Below are 21,778 nucleotides of genomic sequence, written 5' to 3' on the forward strand. Positions count from 1 at the left end.
GCTAGCGCTCTACCACTTGAGCCACAGCGCCACTTCCGGCTTTTTTCTTTTTGCTTATGTGGTGCTGAGGAATCAAACCCAGGGCCTCAGGCATGCAAGGTAAGTGCTCTACCACTGAGCCACCTTCCCAACCCAAGACTCAGTTTTTTGAGACAAGGGTTTCTTTGTTGTTTTTTTCCTGTTGTTGTTGGAGACCAGGACTTGAACTGGGTACCTAATGCTTTTGCTCATTAGCTGGGACTCTATTAGCTGAGCCACGCCTCCAACTCCTTGAGACAGGATTCTTGCTTTGTTGCCCATGCCTTTACCCATAGTGAGTTGTCCCTTTTATTGTCTTTGCCAGTTTGATAGGAAAAATGAATAACAAATTGGATTAACATTTCTCCTTCCCCCTTCCCTCTCTCCCTTGTTCCTTTTTTATTTTGAGAGAGGGTCTCACTATGTAGCTCAGACTGGCTCCACAGACACAGTCCTCTGGCCTTAGTCTCCTGAGTGCTGGGGATTGCAGGCGTATACCATCATGCCCAGCTAATTTTTCATCCTTTGGTTTGCAAGTACTTTATATTCTTAAGGATAGATTTCTGACAGAAACCGTGAAAGTGGCAGAATGGCAAGTAAAATATATACATATATATTATGTCTGGGAGTGCTCTTTTGGCTGATGTCTTAGGGACCAGAATGTGCCAGCCACCTTATGAACAATTCCTTCATTTAAGATACTGAAGTTGTTAACTAGTCAAACTGCAATCCATTATTACCAGATAAATTGTATGTAATTTTTTGATATCATTTACCAGTAATTTATGCTACTGGTTTTGATTAACAAATTGTGGTTAAAATATAAAAGATACATAGGAAAATTAAATCATATTAACTTCCCATTTTTGTTTATTTAAATTTTTTTCTCGTTTTTAAATTTATTTATTTATTTGTTCATTTATTATTTTGCAAACAATGTACAGAGGGTTTACAATTACATGTGCAAGATAATGAGTACATTTTTTTAAATTTTTTATTGTAAAGATACTATACAGAGGGTTACAGTTACATGAGTGAGGTAATGAGTACACTTCCTCTTGAACATTAACTTCCCATTTTTGAAAAATACATATTGTAACACATTAGTAATAGACATTAATATAAAGCAGTATAATTAGGATTTTTAACTTTTATTATTTAAGGATGTCTTGTATACTAGTAAGTACTAATTTGATATGTAATATATACAGGCAGTAGACTAGTTTGCTAAGAAATAATTTTAGTTTAACAGAGATCAGTATTCTATTTATTTTAGTCCAGATCTCTTTGACCCCAATCTGTTTGGGCTCAGGTAGCGATGCAAACTACAGTTACTTACAGGAAATACACTGCACAGGGAAGGGCAACAACAGATCTCACAAAGGATATAGGGCAATGATCCAATAATATTATAAGGTTAGCTGAAAATTTCCTAACACCTGATGATATAACTCTCATGTCATATGGTGGTGCATTACTCACTTGTTTTTAATGATACTGGTATAAACAAACCTGCTGTGCTGCAGTTACATAAAAGTAAAGTTCATATAGTTATAAATATGTGATCACGAGTGACTGGTTTATGCATTTTCTGTATTATACTTCTTCTCTTGAGAAGGCATTACACTTAATCCATCCTGTCTGTCTGTCTGTGTTGGTATTGGGGCTTGAAATCAGGGTCTTGAGTTTCTGCTTGGCTTTTGCACTCAAGGTTGTTGCTCTACCACTTGAGCCATACCTTCACTTCTGGCCTTTTCTTGGTTAATTGGAAATAAGAATCTCAGATATTTGTCACAACCATCTGGTTTCTCCTACTTATTTAAAAAAGAGATTACTGAAAAGTAATATACTGTGTTATGGCTGCAGCAACCTCATACAGACCATGTACTATATTTTTTAATTGCATCGAGAAACTATGTTGAGTGATTAACCTATACATAGCATCTGGGTTTATGTGAGCATACATAATGAGCTTAGACTATACTCCCATTGTTAAGTATAAATGTATTTTTAAAGTGTATTTGAAACAAAAAAAACTTGTCTAATTCTACTGCTCGGGAGGTTGAGATCTGAGAATTAGTTTCAAAGCCACCCTGGGCAGACAAATCCTATAGGCTCATCTCTGATTAACTAGTAAAAAGCTGGAAGTGGAGCTGTGGCTCAAGTTGTAGAGCACTATCCTTGAGCAAAAAAGCTAAGACTACCAAAACTTGAGTTCAAGCCCCAGTACTGACACTAACAACAACAAAAAGGGAACACACTTTGATTATAGATATTGTTTAGGATGTGGACAAATTAAGTTTTTATAAAGTTAATTGGTTTAGATGAACACATTAAAAGAACATCCAGTTATACCAAAAAAAGTCATGAATCAAGGATAAGTATTTGAAGTTAGAAAATAGTAGTTTGACTTTAAAAATTTTCACAAGAGGGCTGGGAAGGTGGCTCAGTGGTAGAGCGCTTACCTTGCATGCTCAAGGCCCTGGGTTCGATTCCTCAGCACCACATAAGCAAAAAGAAAAAAAGCCGGAAGTGGCGCTGTGGCTCAAGTGGTAGAGCACTAGCCTTGAGCTGAAGAGCTGAGGGACAGTGCCCAGGCCCAGAGTTCAGGCCCCACGATCGGACCCAAAAAAAAAAATTTTTTTTTTCACAAGATTATGTTTCTACTTCTTAGATTTCATTTACGTAATGACAAGAGTAAATAAAAACACAACCCCCCCCCCAATGACAGCAGTGCTCTATTGAAGAAAAACAAAGAAGTGCCTAAGTGTAAAGAGAAGTAAAAGTAGCCCAGTGCAAGTGGCTTATGCCTATAATCCTAGCTAAACAGGAGGCTGCAATTTGAGGATCAGGATTTGAAGCCAGTCCAGATAGGAAAATCTGAGACTGTTATCTCAAATTAAGCACCAAAAAAGAAAGGAAGGAAGGCAGGCAGGCAGGCAAGCAGGCAGGCAGGCAGGCAGGCAGGCAAGCAGGCAAGCAATTGGAGCTGTGGCTCAAGTGTTAGAACACTAGCCTTGAGCAGAAGTGCTTTGGGACAATGCCCATGCCCTCAGTTCAAACCCTAGGACTGACACACACACACACACATACACACACACACAAACACACACACAGAGAAAAAAGTATAAGTAGAGATCTCATAATTAAGCTACAGATATACTCATTGCAGTATTTTCATGTATTTACCAATCTTCTGTGTGTATACGTGTATGTACATATACATAGATACCTACCTTGCCACTGTTCTTACTGCTCTGTTTTAGTTTTCTTTTGGGTGACAACTGGGATTTAACCCAGGACTTAATATATAAGTGAAATGTGTATCACTGAACTAAGTACATTCTCAACCTTGCTTTTTAAAAAAAGATAGAATCACACATACATTTAAGTTGAAACTTTTTTTTTAGCATTTTGTCTTTAATAAGTGAATTCTTAAAACATTTATCATTTTTTATTTTACTGGTCTTAAATCTAGGGTGGGTATATTGAATTAGTTAATGTTTAGATTGCCTTTTAACTTTTCTTTTTTCATACCGAATGCTTTAGTGAGTATTCTTAAAGATCTCAAAAACTGGGCTAGGAGGTGGCTCAGTGGTAGAGTGCTTGCCTTGCATACATGAGGTCCTGGATTCAATTCCTCAGCATCACATAAACAGAAAAAGTCAGAAGTGGCGCTGTGGCTCACGTGGTAGAGTACTCCTTGAGCTGAAGAGCTGAGGGACAGTGCCCAGCCCAGAGTTCAGGCCCCACAACCAAAAAAAAAAAAAAAAAAGATCTCAAAAACTAAAATTATTCATATAGAAAGATATAATTTACTGAGTGTATCCCATAAGGCAATACACATAATTTTCAAGGGCCAGTAATTATTGCACAACATTATAGTAAATTGCATTATGTCTTTGGGCCCATGTGCTGCATTTTTACTCAGTGAAAAATACTATTATCACTTACGATATTCATTCTCTCTGTTTCTCGCTTTCACTTTTTCTTCCTGTGTTTTTTGACAGGGTTGTACTCTAGTTCTGAACTGAGTTATGTCAGTTAGTGATGGGACTCAGGCTTGTATTTTAATTCTTTTCAAAATAAATAATAATACTTAATAATTAATAATTAATAACTTAATATAATATAAATAATATAATATGAAATAATAATAGCTTAATAATACTTAATAATACTAAAGAATAATACTTACTGTATTTACATAGGACTTCATAAAAATATAGAACTTCATCATGAAGAAACAGCCTAGGTTATTCTCTATACGATTATGTTATAGAAATCTTCACATTCAATTGGAAAGTCTTTCATTGGAAATAGAACCTTTCTTGCAAACTTATTTTAATTCTTTTTGGCAATACTGGGTTTTGAATTCACCAGAGCATCTCAGCTTTTTTGCAGTTTAGGTACATTACTTTAGTATGTTATTATTTAGTAGAGCAATACAGGAAGACCTTGGTCTTGGTTTATTGACTTCTTATGTCAGTGATAGAGGAGGAAATATAGCTAAGCTGGAACAAAAATTAGCAGGAATCAGTTTAATATAAAGATAGAGAAATTATGTAGATAATATGGAGATAGAGTTAAAATATTGAAGAAAAATCAAAAGATGAAAAGAATCTGTTTAATTTCTGTAATTACCTGTATGCTTGAATCAAATGAAGGTGGGAAAGATAGCAAAGAACAGAGAACAGTACAAAACTGTGGGACAGGTGGTTAAATTAATGAATTTTTACAATAGTGAAAACTTAGAATAGTAATACAGTGAAGATGAATATCTATTTTGGAGGAAGAATATAATTATATTGTAGAAAAGGAAAGAAGGAATAATTGGCAATGTGGATGTTATTTTCTCAAATAGAGAACACATAAACAACAGAACGAGAAAAGTCCAGTTTGGGATTTTAGCTTAGATGCACATGGGAGAAACTAGAAAATGTCAAGTAATTAAAGTTAATAAAGTGGAGGAGAGAATTTATGACCTGTAGGACATTGATGTTGTGAGATTTGTGAAGTGAGGAGGCAGAAACCCAAGCACTTTGTTGGGAAGAAGGACAGGAGAGACACTGGAGGGGGGAGGGCAGAAGGCACAATTACAGATCAATGTGTGACATTTATGTTGAAGAATCTTTGCCTGGGTGACTTCTCTATTATCAAGTTACCTGTTGGTTATCTGCAAAGAAATAATGGAGAGGAAGTTAGATAGTTTTAGGTTCTGCCGCTGTAATAGAATATCTGAACTGTCTGAAGCTGCAGGGTAGGTTATATGATGTCTGATCAGTGATGGAGTCCTTATTCTCTGATTAAAAAGTTCTGTTCCAGTTGTAGACCACAGACTACTTGTGTTTCAATGTAAACCAGCTATATCACAAAGCATACTATATTTAGCTGGATTTTTGGGGGGGCAGGAGGAGGAGTTTGTTTTTATGTAGTACAGAAGCAGTGCATGGGGCTGGGAAGTTGGCTCAGTGGTAGAGCGTTTGCCTTGCATGCCTGAGGCCCTAGGTTCGATTCCTCAGCACCACATAAGCAAAAAGAAAAAAGCCGGAAGTGGCGCTGTGGCTCAAGTGGTAGAGTGGTAGCCTTGAGCTGAAGAGCTGAGGGACAGCGCCCAGGCCCAGAGTTCAGGCTCCACGACTGGACCCCCCCCCCCAAAAAAAAAAAAAGAAGCAGTGCATGGATTTAGATTCTGGTGCAGTTTTTACTCAAGATTATTCTTTCATTGAATTTATGAGACAAGCCAACCTTTTAGTTCTGTCAGGTATGTAATATGTGATTGGGGATAGGCGGAAGGTACTACAGAGTGCAAAAGCATTTTTGACTTTTGAATATCTGGATTCCTGTTCATGGTACAATTATTTTCTTCCTGATTTTTATGTGGCAAGCAAACCCTGTTTGTTATTGCAGGTATATTCTTTTCCTAGATTCCTTTTTGTGAGAAATCATGAGTTTTAGACTAGCCATGTAAATGTACTTTTAGGAACAGCATCTCAGGAACTGGTGAAAATTTTCTCATTCTGGAGGAACTGTGAATTCTGTTACATCAGTGATAGCAATAGTAGGTGCAGTAGTGTCTTAGCATAACCAGTTCTGCTATACTTGTTGTTTGTTTGTTTTGTTTTTCCTGTTGTACTGGGGTTTGAACTCAGGGTCTTATGCTTACAAGGCATATTCTCCTACCACTTGATCCACACTCTGTACAGCAGTTTTAGACATTTTTTCCTGGCTATGTATGCTATAAATTAAGTCCTCTGTAGTTTGTCTATCAGATATCTGTTCATAAGTGTATTTTTATTTGAATTAGCCATAGTAGGATTTTTTTCTGACTTTTAATTGGAACCTAGCTTGGTAAAAACACATCCATGAAAAATCTTGTAATAGTTTGTGTGAAAATGAACAAGGAAACTCATGATGCTGGTTGGGGAAGGAGGAAGAGGGGAGGAAGTGACTGATCCGGGTTCAATGACCATATTAAAAGGAAACTTCCTTATGTAACTACCTGATGTGAATAAATTACAGTTATTGAAATCAAGCTGATGAGCAAAATTTTGGGGGGGAGGTAATTTTTTAAATTATCTTTAAATTGTACAAAGAGTTTACAATTAAGCATGTCAGTTTACAACACATTAAATGCAATGTATTAAAATTTTCAGTGTGCTCTATGGATCATGTGCTGCCATGTATGCCTGAACTACCTGAAATGCAAATTTGGGAAGACTTTACCATCTAAATGCTTAGCTGGATTAAGTGCCTGATGAGGATGGTTTTGCAACAGGTTGGAATAAGCATGCAATCGGTGAGTGAGAATTTGTTTTTAAAGGGTAGGCATTTAGATTTTTAAGAACTTTTTTGAAAAAATGAAATTAATTTGTATAGGAACAATATTTGAATTCACTTTTTAAGTGCTATTTAATTTGCATATGATTTAAATCATAGAACTATGGAGCTAGAGATCTTGTTACATGAAGTGATGTAGACAGAGAAAGTCAAATAAGTGTGTTTTCTTTCACTTGTGCAGTCTAGTCCTTACGACTGACAGGATGTGAAAAAAGTTCCATGTGGAGAGGGTATAAAAGTGGGAGTGATTGGGCACTGGTAGCTCATGCCTGTAATCCTAGCTACTCAGTAGTCTGAGATCTGAGGATTTTTGTGGTTCAAAGCCAGCCCGGGCAGGAAAGTCCATGAGACTCTTTATCTCCAATAAACCACCAGAAAACCAGAAGTAGTGGTGTGGCTCAAGTGGTAGAGCACTAGCCTTGACCTGAAGAGTTAAGGGACAGCCCAGGCCCAGAGTTCAATCCCCATGGCCAACAACAAAAAAAAAGTGGGAGTGAAGAGAGTATGTGGGTGGTGGTAAGTATGATCAAAGTATTCTGTATGCTTGTATAAAAATAGAATAAAAATAAAACCTATTCATTTTGTTCCAAGAAGGGGCTAAGAGGAATGAGAAATGATAAAAGAAGATAGTTTGATTGGGATTCATTGTATATGTATATGGAAACATCACAATAAAATCCTTTTCAACTAATGCTTGGTAATAAAAAAAAATGGAAAAAAAATACAGTGAATCTTTTCCCAGCATCTTGAATAAGAGAGTAATTTTATCAAATGTATTGAAAAGCTGCTAATGTATTCATGTGACCATTAAAAACAATGACTTTGGCGGGTATCTCATGCCTGTAATCTTATCTACTTAGGAAGCTGAGATCTGAGGATCACAATTCAAGGCATGAAAGTCTGTGAGCCTCTTATTTACAGTTTACCACCAGAAAACTATAAGTGGTGCTATGGCTCAAGTGGTAGAGCACTTGCCTTAAGCTGAAGAGCTCAAGGACAGCATCCAGGCCCAGAGTTCAAGCCCCACGACTTACCAAAAAAAAATTGTTTAAAGTGAAAGATAAATGATGTCTCCTAAAATATGTAACAGTTAAGCTAAAAAGAAAAAAATAGTTTATTTTGATTGTTTTATGACAGAGATACTAGTTTTGTCCTTAATATTTAAATAAATATTTGAGATCCATTGTAAAGTTAGTAGAGAAACTGTGCCAAACACATTAGTAGACTACCCATTTGACATTTTCAAATTCAGTGTTTTATTGTCTGTGACAAGGAATTAAGTTTTATTAAAGATACAAACAGGTTAATTGGTTTGAATATGATTATGGTTCTTAATATACAACTTGACTTTTGTGTCTAAATTCTAAATTTTTTAAACTTCTCCAGGTTATACCTGTTTGGAGAAAATAAGTAGAAAATCATTTAAAATTGTCTTTGTCTACAGCTCTTTACTTTTAAAATAATTAGCTTGAGTATATCTAATAGGAAATAAGTTACTGATAACTTCTTCAGATACATGTTCATATGTTTGAACTTCACTGAGTGCAGCTATACTACCATTCTCATTTATTTATCACTACTTGGCTACATAGGGTAGATTTAACATTTCAGTACTGATACCAAAACCATTTCTTTTCCTCTTGCTTCCAGAAAGAAGCTTCTGTTTTTTTTTTCTCTTCCTCCTTCTACTTTTCCTTCCCCCTTCCACTTCTTTTCCGTCTCTCTATGTCCTAAAAATTTATTTTTGAGGTACTGGAGACTGAACCCAGTGCCTTGCTAGGCAAGTGAGTATGTTCCTAGCCCATTTCTACTTATTAATAGTTTTAATAAGATGTAAACTTTAGTGGCAAGAATGTAGGTCCTGTATTTAAACTAACACAAAATTTATTGCAACTTTGTTTCTGCTAGTTATATTCTTCATCTGCAAAAGAGGGATAAGAAGAATTGCTATTAGACAGCTAGCCAGTGGATTTAATGGCTAGTACCAAAGTTAATTTATATCTGGTAGAATTGTGATATAAGAGACCAATTTCAAATTTTTTAGTGTATTTTGCTTCTTCAGATGGAAGGAGATGGTGAGTTAATTTAGTTTTGGAAAGGACATTTATTAGCAAGCTATAAATTATGAGGCAGCCAGTTGGTATGGGAGGAGCTGAGCAATGGCTTTCTCTCTGTCCTCTTGGGCCTGTATTCTAAGCTCCTTATCCAGAGGTTCCTTGGCACAGCCAGCCTTTGGCTGCAGGTACAAGGGAGCCATCCACAGATTTATTGTGCACTGTAGGTGTTCATAGTTCTGCAAATTTCTATTGCTCTGCCTACCATCTGCATGCCATCACAACAATCTACTCAGGTACTTGTCATGATGACCACTTGCCCTCTATGGTACGGACTCCTGCTTCTTGGCCCTTTAGGCTCTGCTCAAGGGCAGCCAGTGGCTCCTAATGTTTATTAAAGGCATATCATAACCAGACGTGGTGGTTTTGGTATCTCTTTATCTCAAAATTAGAAACAAAAGAACTAGAGGTGGAGTGCAAGTGATGGAGCTACTTGTCTAGTATATATGAAGTCTTGGGTTAAATCTTTAGTATACAGGGGTAGGGAGAAGATATTATCACCTTAACTTGTTTAATATTCATGGACTCATGAATCTATTTTATAGATAAGATTATAGAAGCAAAAAGGGTCGATAATTTGATCAGTTTTATTATGGTAGTAAATTGATAGAGCCTGCTTTTAATTCCAAGTTTTTATGTTGTTGTGGCCTATGTTATCTCTTCATTGCCTTTAAAAAAATTTTTTAAATGAAGTTTGAACTTAGAGCAGGTCTCCATTTGAATCATGCTCCACTTTTGAACTTAAAACACACTCATTTATGCCCAAGCTTTTTTCCTCAATTGATTCTTATATTTATATCCCTAAGAAAAAATATTGTATAATTCGTTTATTTACTCAGGTTTTTTTTTTTTTTGGTAGAGTCTCACTATAACAAAGTTTGGCCTCAGATGTACTATCCTGCCTCAGCTTTATTGTGCTAGGATAACATGGAAAACCATCACTTACAGTTTAGCAAAAAGACTTTCTCTTACAGAAAAGATGAGTGGAAGCAAGCTGGGTGACAGTGACTCATGCCTGAAATCCTAACTACTTGGAAGGCTGAGAACAGGAGGACTGCAGCTCAGGGCTAGTGGGCAGAAAAGTTGGTTAGACTTCTTCCCATTCTATAGCTGGGCATAGTGTTGTGTCCTTATCATCCCAAGGTCCATAGGAGGCTGATTCTATCTAGGATCATTGTGCCTCACCTGGGCAGAAAAGTCTTCACACTCAGTCTTTATAGAGGGAAGCTGGATATGGTGGCATACTCCTGTGATACCAGAAAGGGAAAAGTAGGTGGATTTCTGCTTAGGTGAATGCTTCAGTGGAAAGGACGACCCTGTCCTTGAAATATCCAGTAAAATACAGGATTAGAAGTGTGGCACACAAGTCTAGCAAGCTCAAAGTTCTGAGTTCAAACCCACTCCTCCCCCAAAAAACTCTAGTTGTGATTCTTACTAGTTTTACTGTTTTATTTTGGAAAAGAAGTTATAGAAAATCCCTAACTTTTATTAGCAATGTAGTAGTATACAGGAATCATTCCTTTGTTTTCCTTGTGTATCTTTGAGGAAGAATGTGAATGTGACTAGGAGTTTAGAGTAAGGAAGAAGAAAATGAAGGGAGGTTTTAATAATCATTTAGAGATTTTGAAATTGTTAGTTTTATCTATCTTTCCCTCTACATCTCTTAACATACATTTTTTTATTCTTGGCTCTTTGAAATTAAAAATTTATACATTATTGGATCATAGATATTTTTTCCAGTCCTGGGCTTGAATTCGACCTGGTCACTGTCCCTGAATGCTTTTTTGTTGTTGTTGTTCAAGGCTAGCACTCTACCACTTCAGCCACAGCACCACTTCTGGCTTTTTCTGTTTATGTGGTACTGAGGGCTTCATGCATGCTAGGCAAACACTCTACCACTAAGCTACATTCCCAGCCCTGGATCATAGATTTCTTAAAAAGGTGTGTGTGTGTGTGTGTGTGTGTGTGTGTGTGTGTGTGATTTCTTAAAAAGGTGTGTGTGTGTGTGTAGATTTCTTAAAAAGGTGTGTGTGTGTGTGTAGATTTCTTAAAAAGGTGTGTGTGTGTGTGACAGAGACAGAGAGACTTGTACTGTGCCCTCCCTTTCACTGGGCTTATTGCTTAGGGCTAGTCACTACTGCTTCCCATACACCTTTATTTCCAGACTTGTGCTGATTAATTGGAGGTAAAGATGTGGATTTGTCTACCTAGGCTGGCTTTGAACCTACATTCCCAAATCTCAGCCTCCTGAGTGACTAGGATTATAGGCAGGAACCACTGATGCTGGGCTGATGTCCTTAAAATTTTTGATTAATTATGTCAGGCACCAGTGACTTGTGCCTGTAATCCTAGCTACTTTAAGAGGCTGAGATCTGAGGATAGTGGTTCAGAGGTAGCCTGGGCAGCAAAGTTTGTGAGAATCTGATCTCCAATTAACCAGCAGATCACCGCAAGTGGAGCTGTAGCTCAAGTGATAGAGCTTTAGCCTTGTGCAAAAAGCTCAAGGACAGTGCCCAAGCTCTGATTCAAGCCCCAGGATCGGTATTTTTGATTAATGGTATGGGCTTTAATTCCCCGAAAAAAAATGTTACATAAGCACGGAAATTGCCATGTAATTTCAAGATGTGTACATACAATTAAATTTATAATTTCTCTTGCTGGCTATTTTCTCTCAAATAATATAGATTAGTTTGTAACAAATGAATTACTACAGAGAACTTGGTGTGATTATCATTGATGAGACAAGATGACAGCTTCAGATTCTAGCCTTACAAATCAACACTTTGACAATAGCATTTCAGTGTTAAAAAAGAACAAATTGCTTGCTTGTTGTCATCCTCCTCCTTGCTGGCATCACTTTCAAACACTGTTGCTAAATGTTATGGACTGTCATTACTAGAAACAGGCTCATTAGATTAGAGCAATATTTATAGATAAAGTATATTGTTTTATTTAGTTATTGTCTTAACTGAATTGTCTTAATTCTTAATGAGTTCAAATGATGTAGTAATGACAAGTATTCTCCCTGCCTTTCCTCTTACATCTAAGGAAATATTGACGACAATTTAACTTTAGAAAGAGTCTAAATCAATATACTTACAATGCACAAGTTAGGATAGGAGATACACTTGGGTCATGCAGCCTTCAGTGCCCAGATGATGACCATGTGTTGTTTCTTTGCAGCCATTTATAATTTCTCGTTATCCATGAGAGTAAATAGGAAAGAGTAGAAAAAAAGGCCTAGTTTTAGAGTTCCTGGAAGTAAGCTACTGTCCCCTTATTGTTTTCCTGCTATCCAAATCAGATCCTTGCTTCATATTTCCTGGTGTTTAGCATTATGCAATTCACAACAGAACATTATGTTAATCTACTGTGTGTGCTTGAAAAACTAATCATATAAGCAATCTGTTCTTTTCCTTCTTTTAACTTTGTAGGCAAAGCCAAAATAGTCTAATTACTACTTATAATTAAAAGCTAAATCCTTGGCCACTTCTCTTTTTATCAGGCACCTGGTATTTTGTCCTCATAATATTAAACAGATGGAAAGATAATAGTGGAAATTTAACCCTGAAGCTTACACAGTGAGGAATACTAAAAGGTAGCAGAAGCATTAATACTTGACCTTGGCAAATCCTAAGTATTTCTTTGTGAGTTTCTTGTCTTCTTTGTGATCAGGCAAGAGCTTTGTTTCCTGGAGAGGAGGAAGATTCACTTTAGACTGTAATTGTCACATAGTGATGGACAAATAGCATTCCATGTCTCTTACATCATAGGACTTTTGACTTGTGACTGAATAGAAGACAGAGAAATGACTGAATGGGTGTAGTTACTACTGCCTTATGGATATATTAAAAAAAAATCAAGACCTATTAAAATGTATAAGGTAGAAAATTTGCTTACATATTGTGTGTTTAGAATTATTTCCCTGTGTTCGTTGAGGTGGGATGGGGTTTATATTTATTCTGCACGACTGTGAAGCTTCAAATTTTCTTTCAGTCATGTCTCTCCACTTCAGTTCTCACATTATTAAGACTCTCTGCAATAATCTGTGTGATCATTGGTGTGAATGATGTTTTGCTCTCACTTTCAGAGTAACCTTTCCCTCTTAAATTCTTTGTACAGTATTTATATTTTAATTAATTATTTTTCCTTTTTTTCTTTTTTTTGGGGGGGTGGGTGTCCGGTCGTGGGGCCTGAACTCTGGACCTGGGCGCTGTCCCTCAGCTCTTCAGCTCAAGGCTAGCGCTCTACCACTTGAGCCACAGCGCCACTTTCGGCTTTTTTCTTTTTGCTTATGTGGTGCTGAGGAATCGAACCCAGGGCCTCCTCAGGCATGCAAGGCAAGCACTCTACCACTGAGTCACCTTCCCAGCCCCGAATTTTTCACTTTTTTGTCAGTCGTGGGGTTTGAACTCTGGGCCTAGGCGCTGTCCCACAGCTCTTCAACTCAAGGCTAGCACTCTTATCATTTGAGCCACAGCACCATTTCCAGTTTTCTGGTGGTTTATTGGAGAGAAGAGTTTCGAGGACTTTCCTGCCCAGGTTGGCTTTGAACCGTGATCCTCAGATCTCAGCCTCCCTGAGTAGTTAGGATTACAGGCATGAGCCACCGGTGCCCAGCTTATATTTTAATATTGATATCCTCCTATCTTTCTGCTGACCAATTTTCCAGTCTGTTCCATTTTTTTATTTCATTTCAAAGGAATAACAGTTTTGTCAATTAGCATAGCCACTGTAGTACTATCTAGTACTTTCTGGAACTTTCCTAGGTCAGAAACCTTGTATATATGATAAAAATTATATAAAAATTGGGGCAGATTATTTATAAATTATAACCTCAGGAACCTCTGATTCATATTAGTATCACTAAATTGAATTTGTTTGCTAAAATTTAAGTACTCAGATTGCTTCTGTGCTCATTTTCTACATTGTCTATACTATTGGAATGGTCTAAGGTCTAGTTTGAGTTAAATGTTGGAGCCACCACAATTAATGATCAGTTGCTTGGTTATACCATAATTCCATTCTTTAAATTAGAATGGTCATGGAGTAACTTTAAAAAGGGAATGGTGTTCATTATTCTGAATCTCTACTTAGATGATTTTGTATTTGTCTTTAGATATAACTGAGTGTTAAAGTTTGATGAATTAAGTATAATAGCCATGTTCTCATTCCTTTCTTTTGACATTGCTTTTAATAGCACACTACCTTTCTTTACCTTTTCTGTCCAGGCTTTCAGGTGTAGCATTCAAAATGGATAGTTTTTAAGGAAAGATCATATTCTTGGGGAGAAGTTCCAAGGTATAATTTGTAACATTTAACATTCTACATGTGTGTTATTTTGTTCTTTTAGCCTTGGGGAGTTTGTTTTTGTCTTTGCTGTAAGTCTAGCTTAATATCCTATGTGCATTATTTCATTGGAAAGGTTCTCATTAATACCACTACTAGCTGGCTTATTTAGCATCTTTTAATGCAAATTAAAGACTAGGCCTCTAAGAAAATGCAGCAGTACGTCTGGATTTCAGCCTTGCTCATCCTTGGTCAGGTGCTCATGTGCAGCAAATGACATGCTTAACACAAATTCTTATTCTGAGCTAATTTGAACTAATTTTAAAAAATTATGGCAAAAGTTGCTTCTATTTTTAGATGTTACTAAAATTCTAAGGCTAAAAATGTTGCAGAACAGGTAAAATAGTGTTTTCTTTTCAGAAGAGTTAAGCAAACCTGCTGAAAGTAGTTTTTGTTCCTAGTATGGTTTTATTTAAGCATGTTTATTTATTTTTATGTTTTTATAGAGTAATTTATATGTAATTTTATAGCTAACTCTGTTTATTCTTATTTATTTACTTCTATTTTTTAAGTGCTACTACTAAGGCTTGAACTCAGGATCTTGTGCTCTTGCTTGACTCTATTATAAGTCTCTTAGATTTGCCTGCCCAGACTGCTTCAAATCTGGATCCTCAGATCTCACCCTCAGGAATAGTCAGATTTATAATTGTAAGCCATTAGCACCTGGCTGTTATTTAATTTTGCATTGAAGAACACTAATTTATTTTTATAACATTCTGATGCTGTAATTAATATGTTAGCATGTCATGCAGTTAATAGCCTTATACTTTGTATTAACAATTTTAAAAGTCTTGTACTTAAACTTTTGCTCTTTTCCTTCTTCCTCAGGTACTTTGGTCTGGAAAGCCATATGGTTCATCTCGAAGTATCGTAAGGAAAATTGGTACTAACTTATCTCTGATTCAGTGTCCAAGAGTTCAGTTTCAGGTACTATATATTTATATATTTCACATTTTAGTGTTCATAAGTACATTGGAAACATAAATAGCCAAGATGGTTCTAGAAAGGCTTCATTGTTTTTGAATCTTTTTCCTATTGATACTCCTAAGAGGATTAACAGTCAAGTCTAATTTTAGTTCCTCTGTGAAGTGATTATTCAAGATCTTTAAGACATTTATCCTTCTTAAAAATACATTTGAAGATTTAGAAGCATTTGGTAAGCAAAGCAATGGTTAATTCCCTGGTGACCTCAGACATAGGCCTTCAGGTAATTCAAGAAAAACCATTATTTTCTTTAGTATTACACTTTTCTCTTTGAACAGCCATTTTGTTCTACTTTGTTCTTAGAGATGTCTCTGTAGGAGCCATACAAGTTGCTTCCCTCCATTATTTATTTCAAACAGTATTATGTAGGATCTGTTACTTCAGCAATGGAATTATAAAGACAACAAAGTAATTGTAGTTTCCTGAATGAAACGACAGACCCTGAATTAGGAGTGCTTTTGAATGCTAAAGTCTTAATATTACTTCTGGTGCTGAATTAGTAACAACTCTACTCTTTGGTTAGAGATATTTTCTTTGTGGTTTTGTTCCTTGTGGTTATTGTAGTAGTATGCTGTTTCTATAGTGACAGACATACATAGCTTTGTTCTTATTTTTCAGTGACATGACATAGTTCTTATTTTTTAGTAATTCTCTATGACAATATGACAAAGCATTTCGATTTAAAATTTAATAATATAAAGTTCAACAGATCACAGTAAGTTTTAAATAATAGATTAGCATGAGGAAATATATCTTTTCATGCTTATTTGATTCATGTCATACTCATTAATAATGCTTCCTGGTATATAGAGGTTAACATTTATTTCTTAGTCAGTGATGCAAATTAGTTTTTGTTCAGGTTGACTAACGAAGTTGTTCATTGCCATGTCCATAATTCTGCTTGCAAATTGACTGGCTAAACGTATATCAGTACAATGACAGATTAGCATTTTTCAAGATGTACTTTTATCAACTCTAAACTTAAAATGATCAAAATGAAATTTGTGGTAAGTTTCAAAGTACAATTTTTCAGAATTCATTTTATTTAGACATGAATAACTGCTTTATGCCAACATCCTTTAAATATTAAATAAGGCTTACACATTTTTTTTCTTATTGCTTAGTTTTATTAAAATTTTCTTTCTGATGCTGAAGCTGTAGCTCAGTGGTAGAGTGCTTCCCTAAATATGTGGCACCCTCTGAAACCTTGGATTTGGTCCTCAGTAGCCCCCTAAATGTGCTTCTATCACCTCGTAGCTTTAGAATATGCATTCATGTGTCTGGAGGCATGTAAAAGATACAGTGATATATAAGACTTGCTGCTGCAACCCAAATCTGCCTTGACAGTCAATGAACTAAAGTGCCACAGCCACTTAAATTACTTGAGAGGATTCTCTCTCAGTGTGATTATCAGTTACTGGAAAAAAAGGGCATGAATAGAAAGAGTATTCGATTTAGTACAAGAACTGCATTAGAATAGAAACACTAACATTAGATGAAAAGTTAGGTAAGAAAAAGATTGATGACGTATTTGAAAATGTAATAGAAGACAAGTCATTTGTTCATAATGAGTCTTTTGCTTCTAGATATACATTGTTCAAAATTCAATGCCAAAATTATTTTATCTGCTACTTAGAGGTTTTAAATCTATGATTAGTCATCTACCTTTCTTTTTCTTTTTATATTTCATCATAAATAAAAGTATAGTCTTAAAAAATACAGAGGATGAACTGTAGAGTAATAATATTGAAAAATAGTTTTACACTTTTTGACTCATTTAGGTTCTATTGATAAGGAATATAACTTAGCTATCTAGGAGTCCAAAGTGATAAATGCTCTTACGGAAAGTTACGGACTAGAGAACCTCTCCTAAAGCCCAAAGAGATGGGCAACATTATGAAAAAGCTATATTCAGGAGACAGAACTTGAAATTAATTTCATTGAGTTGAATATATACCTATGGTTAGTTCAGAAACAAGAATTAGGTATACAAAACCAGATTGTCCTGAGTGATTTTATTGTCTTTTAGAGGATTGAACTGTGGAACTTCTTATTTTTCTTACTTCTGCTGATTTTCATATCTTTTGTAGTATATTATCAACAGTCTATTTTGTTACTGTCAAAACAGTTTCACCTCTGAAATGTTAATCTTCAGTATATTCCTTTTAGACCATAACATTGACTTTCTCAGCTGTTCCATGTGTCTCTCATCATAAGAATCCTGAGTAAATGTTAGGTAAGACCAACAACTAACTTTGTGTTTTGTTACATGAGATGATACATGAAAGTCCTTTGTATCATAACTGATACCTAGTAAGTGCTCCACAACACGTGCTGGTGGTGATTTTTATTATTATTGTTATTGCTGTCATGCAGAACAAAACAGATTTATTTTGTTCTGTTTCATAAACTCGCTGATTTTACAGGTTGGATTTTTGCATATTTATAAGGTTAATATGTCAGAATACAGATGAACAGATCTAGTTATACTTTCATGCAGTTAATGGGCATAGTGACATGTGCTGATTAAAGTGAGGAAATAAGTGTGAAAAAATATGTAAAAGGCACTTCATAAATGACCCTTTTATAGGAAGATATGCCTGTAACTTCATAGGTTTTATTGGCTTACCCTGTGTTTTAGTTAGTGCTAGGAATTAGTTGCTGCATTGAACTCAAAATAGGATTTTTAGGCCCTTTCCATGTACTTTGTTTGAATAGAACCATCTTTCCCGTCTCTCTCAATGCCTTTCACATATGTGCATTTTAACTTTGCATGTGTTCATTCAACTCAATTCATTGTCAATTCTGTGACAAATATATTTGGATATCACTGTCCTTTTAGAAGTAGGAACTTGGATCATAACAAACTAGAACAGGTTCTTTGGTTCTTCTTTGTCTCTTAGATTCATGATACCAAAAGAGAATTTAGATCATGAAGGAAGTACAAGAACAGGAAATTCTGAGGGACTGAGAGAAATAGGATACATAAGTTTTGATTTGCAGTGGACTAGATACGTATTCAAATAATCTGGAGCTTTGTAAAACTACCAGTGCTCAGGCCTCACTTTCTGCTGTGGTTCTGTGTACCTTCCCTACTTTCTCAAACAAAACCTTAGAGAACTTTTAAAGAAACATAGGTCCCATTTAAGGTTAAGTCTGAATTTTGTACATATTTTGTTCTTCAGGAGTTTTTTTTATACAAATAAGGATGAGGGCCTGAGTTGTGTTTTCCTAAATAAATAATTTTGGTTTTTGTGTTTGTTTATTGCGATTCTGGGTTTGTGCTAACTGTTAAGCAAACGTTCTAGTACTGTGTTAACATCCCTAATCTCTAAAGTAAGTTTTCTTTAAAGCAGTAATATATTATTTATTGACACTAAAACATTTTAGAGCCATGTTTTTTTGCAGGGGGGGGCAAGGGTGCTGCCCCTCAGCTCTTCAGCTCAAGGCAAGCGCTCTACACTTGAGTCACAGCGCCACTTCCAGTTTTCCCAGTGGTTTATTGGAGATAAGAGTCTCACAGACATTCCTGCCTGGGCTGGCTTTGAGTGAGCCATTTGTTGTTGGTGGTGGTGTTGGTGTTGGTGTTGGTCAGTCGTGGGGCTTGAGCTCAGGCCTGAGCCCTGTCTCTGAGCTCTTCACCTCAAGGCTAGTATACTACCACTTTGAGCCACAATGCCACTTCTGGCTTTCTGGTGGTTTATTGGAGATAAGAGTCTGGCAGGGCTGGGAAGGTGGTGCAATAGTAGAGTGCTTGCCTTGCAAGTATGAGGCCCTAGGTTCGATTCCTCAGTACCACACACACAGAAGAAGCCAGAAATGGCGCTGTGGCTCAAGTGGTAAAGCGCTAGCCTTGAATTGAAGAGCTGAGGGACAGCACCCAGGCCCAGAGTTTAGGCCCATGACTGACAAAAAAAAAAAAAGAGTTTGGCAGACTTTCCTGCCCAGGCTGGCTTTGAACTGCGATCCTCAGATCTCAGCCTCCTGAGTAGCTAGGATTACAGGCATGAGCCACCAGCGCCCAACTAGAGCGTGTTTTTAAGTTACATGAATTAGAAACTAACGTATAAATGTAGTTTATTGGAGTTTTAAGTACTACACTTAAAGAAACTTAAGGGATACTTGCACACCCATGATCATGAGTCCTAATACATAATTTAGAATAACCTGGGTTGAAGTCTTGGTAGGGTGGTATAGTAGTGTAAATCCCAACTCTGTAACTGACAGGCTTCTGGGTCATTTAACCTGGAATGTCTTTTTCTACCCCCCTATCCCCACCCCTGTTTCCTCCCTCCCCCTATAATCTTATCCTGGCCTATATTCTTAGATTACAAGGAGGGGTTATTTGATTTGGTGGAAGACAATCTTCTATGACCAAAAAAGAATGAATGAGATTTCCATTAAATGGAAGTAAAATGGTTGCTTATTACTTTTTTTCTTCCTCTACTTTATAAATAAACTTGAAATCTGAACTGTTTTTTTTGTTAGATGCTGATATTTAATTGAAGAGATATTAAACAAATGTACTAAGTGCATAATTTACCTTGCAGCAAATGTCAGATAGGAAAATGAGAAAACATGGGAAAGAATAATAGTTATGGTAAGAGAAGGTGGCCTTTCTGAGGGAATGACAGTTATGGATTAGAAAGTATTGGTTCTGCAAGGAGTTGAGAATTGGACAGTATTATGTTCATAGAGAATAACCTATGTACAGGTTCCAGGACAAGTGAATATTGCTTGAGGAACTTAAGCTGTAGAAGGCCAGGCTCTCAGGAATTATTGAGGGTGGAAGACCTATTTATGTGATATTGTCATTTCTGAGCTTTGGCTAGCTGAACTTAATTTAAAAAAAATATTAACTACTGATATTACAAGTAATTTAAGTTGGGTACTAGTGTCTCACCCCTGTAATCTTGCTACTCAGGAGGCTAATGTTAGGACACATCGTGACCATCCCTGAGGACCACGCAGAGGCAGGCAGGCACAGAGAAAGAGTATTTATTATAAGGATTATTAGAAGGGTCTTATCTCCCCTGGGAGAGAGAGCATATGGTACCTGCCCCTATCCAGGTGGGTAGCTCTGGGGGCAAGTGCTGTGTGCAGGTGGGTCATGCCAACAGCTAAGATCTGAGGATTGTTGTTTGAAGCCAGCCAGAATAGGAAAGTCTGAAACTGTTACATATCTCCAAAAAGCTAGAAGTAGAGCTGTGGCTCAAGTGGTAGAACACTAGCTTTGAGCAAAAAAAAAAAAACCTCAGCCACACTGCCCAGTTCCTGTGTTCAAGCCCCAGTATGTTCTCCCTCCTCTCCTCCTTCTCCCTCTCCCTCCCCCCCCCTCGTCTTTGTGTCTCACACACAGACACACAAGGACACACACACATACCCAAATACCTTAAACTAGCAGGGTGCTGGTGGCACATACCTGTAATCCTACCTACTCAAGAGGCAGAGATTTTTGAGGATTGCAATTCAAAGCTAGCCTAGGCAGGCAAATCCTCTAATAGAGTAAAGGTATTGCTCAAGGGGTAGTATAAGCCTTACCCCTTGGCAAAAAAGCCAAGCAAGAGCAAGAGGTCTTGAGTAAGCTACCAGCACAACAATAACAGCAACACTTATTCTTGCTTTTTCATTTATTATTTGATAATCTGGAATGTGATAGTATATTATGTTATACTGCAAATGATGTCCATTTCTTTTGGACTTTTAACTATACAATGACCCTTTATAGGTAACTGAATTTATCTGCAAGAATCGTGTTTTATAAATTTGGCAGTGTGGAAAAGTGATTTGAAGGCTTAGTCACCATGTTGATCTCTTGTGTATTCACTTTCTAAGTTGAATAGGGAACAGGTTGAAAAAGGGGGAATTGAGGGATAACAATGTGTATATTTCTTTAAAAACCTTGGATGGCAATTAATAGTATCCCTGGGTTCAAAGAAGTCTTTAAGAGATTAATTACTGATGAATAAAATGATTACAAATATGGGTGAGTGTAGTTATTAACAATGTATTGCATTTCAAAAATTGATGAGTAGGCTTTAAGTGTTTTTGTTATAAGAAAAGTTCTTAAATAGTTGAGGTAAAATATGTAAATTTGATTGATCAAACCATTCCACAGTTTACATATTTGAAAACATTTCATGTTATAAATGTTTATAATTTTTATCATTTAAGAAAGTTAAAACATGGGCTGGGAAGGTGGCTCAGTGGTAGAGTGCTTGCCTTGCATGCATGAGGCCCTAGGTTCGATTCCTCAGCACCACATAAGCAGAAAAAGCTGGAAGTGGCGCTATAGCTCAAGTGGTAGAGTGCTAGCCTTGAGCTGAAGAGCTGAGGGACAGTGCCCAGGCCCAGAGTTCAGGCCCCACAACTGGCAAAAAAAAAAAGAAAGAAAGTTAAACAAATGAATTTCTTATTTGTAGTGCTAGAGAAAAATCTAGGGCAAGTACTGTATTTTTCTATTTTTTTTTTTT

At 36.5% G+C, this 21,778-nt stretch overlaps 1 protein-coding gene across 1 annotated transcript in view; it reads left to right on the forward strand.

The window, feature by feature from the left end:
• The window catches only part of Mtfr1 (mitochondrial fission regulator 1), a 46,383-nt gene that overhangs the window by 2,425 nt on the left and 22,180 nt on the right, over positions 1-21,778 (forward strand). Inside the window, exons 2-3 of the mRNA XM_013034470.1 lie at positions 6,675-6,817; positions 15,150-15,248. Of these exons, the coding sequence (XP_012889924.1) occupies positions 6,752-6,817; positions 15,150-15,248 (165 nt within the window). The 5' untranslated portion in view covers positions 6,675-6,751. The remainder of the gene's footprint in view (positions 1-6,674; positions 6,818-15,149; positions 15,249-21,778) is intronic.

Source organism: Dipodomys ordii, unplaced genomic scaffold (assembly GCF_000151885.1).
Source record: "Dipodomys ordii isolate 6190 unplaced genomic scaffold, Dord_2.0 Scaffold190, whole genome shotgun sequence".
Classification (NCBI taxonomy): Eukaryota; Metazoa; Chordata; class Mammalia; order Rodentia; family Heteromyidae; genus Dipodomys; species Dipodomys ordii.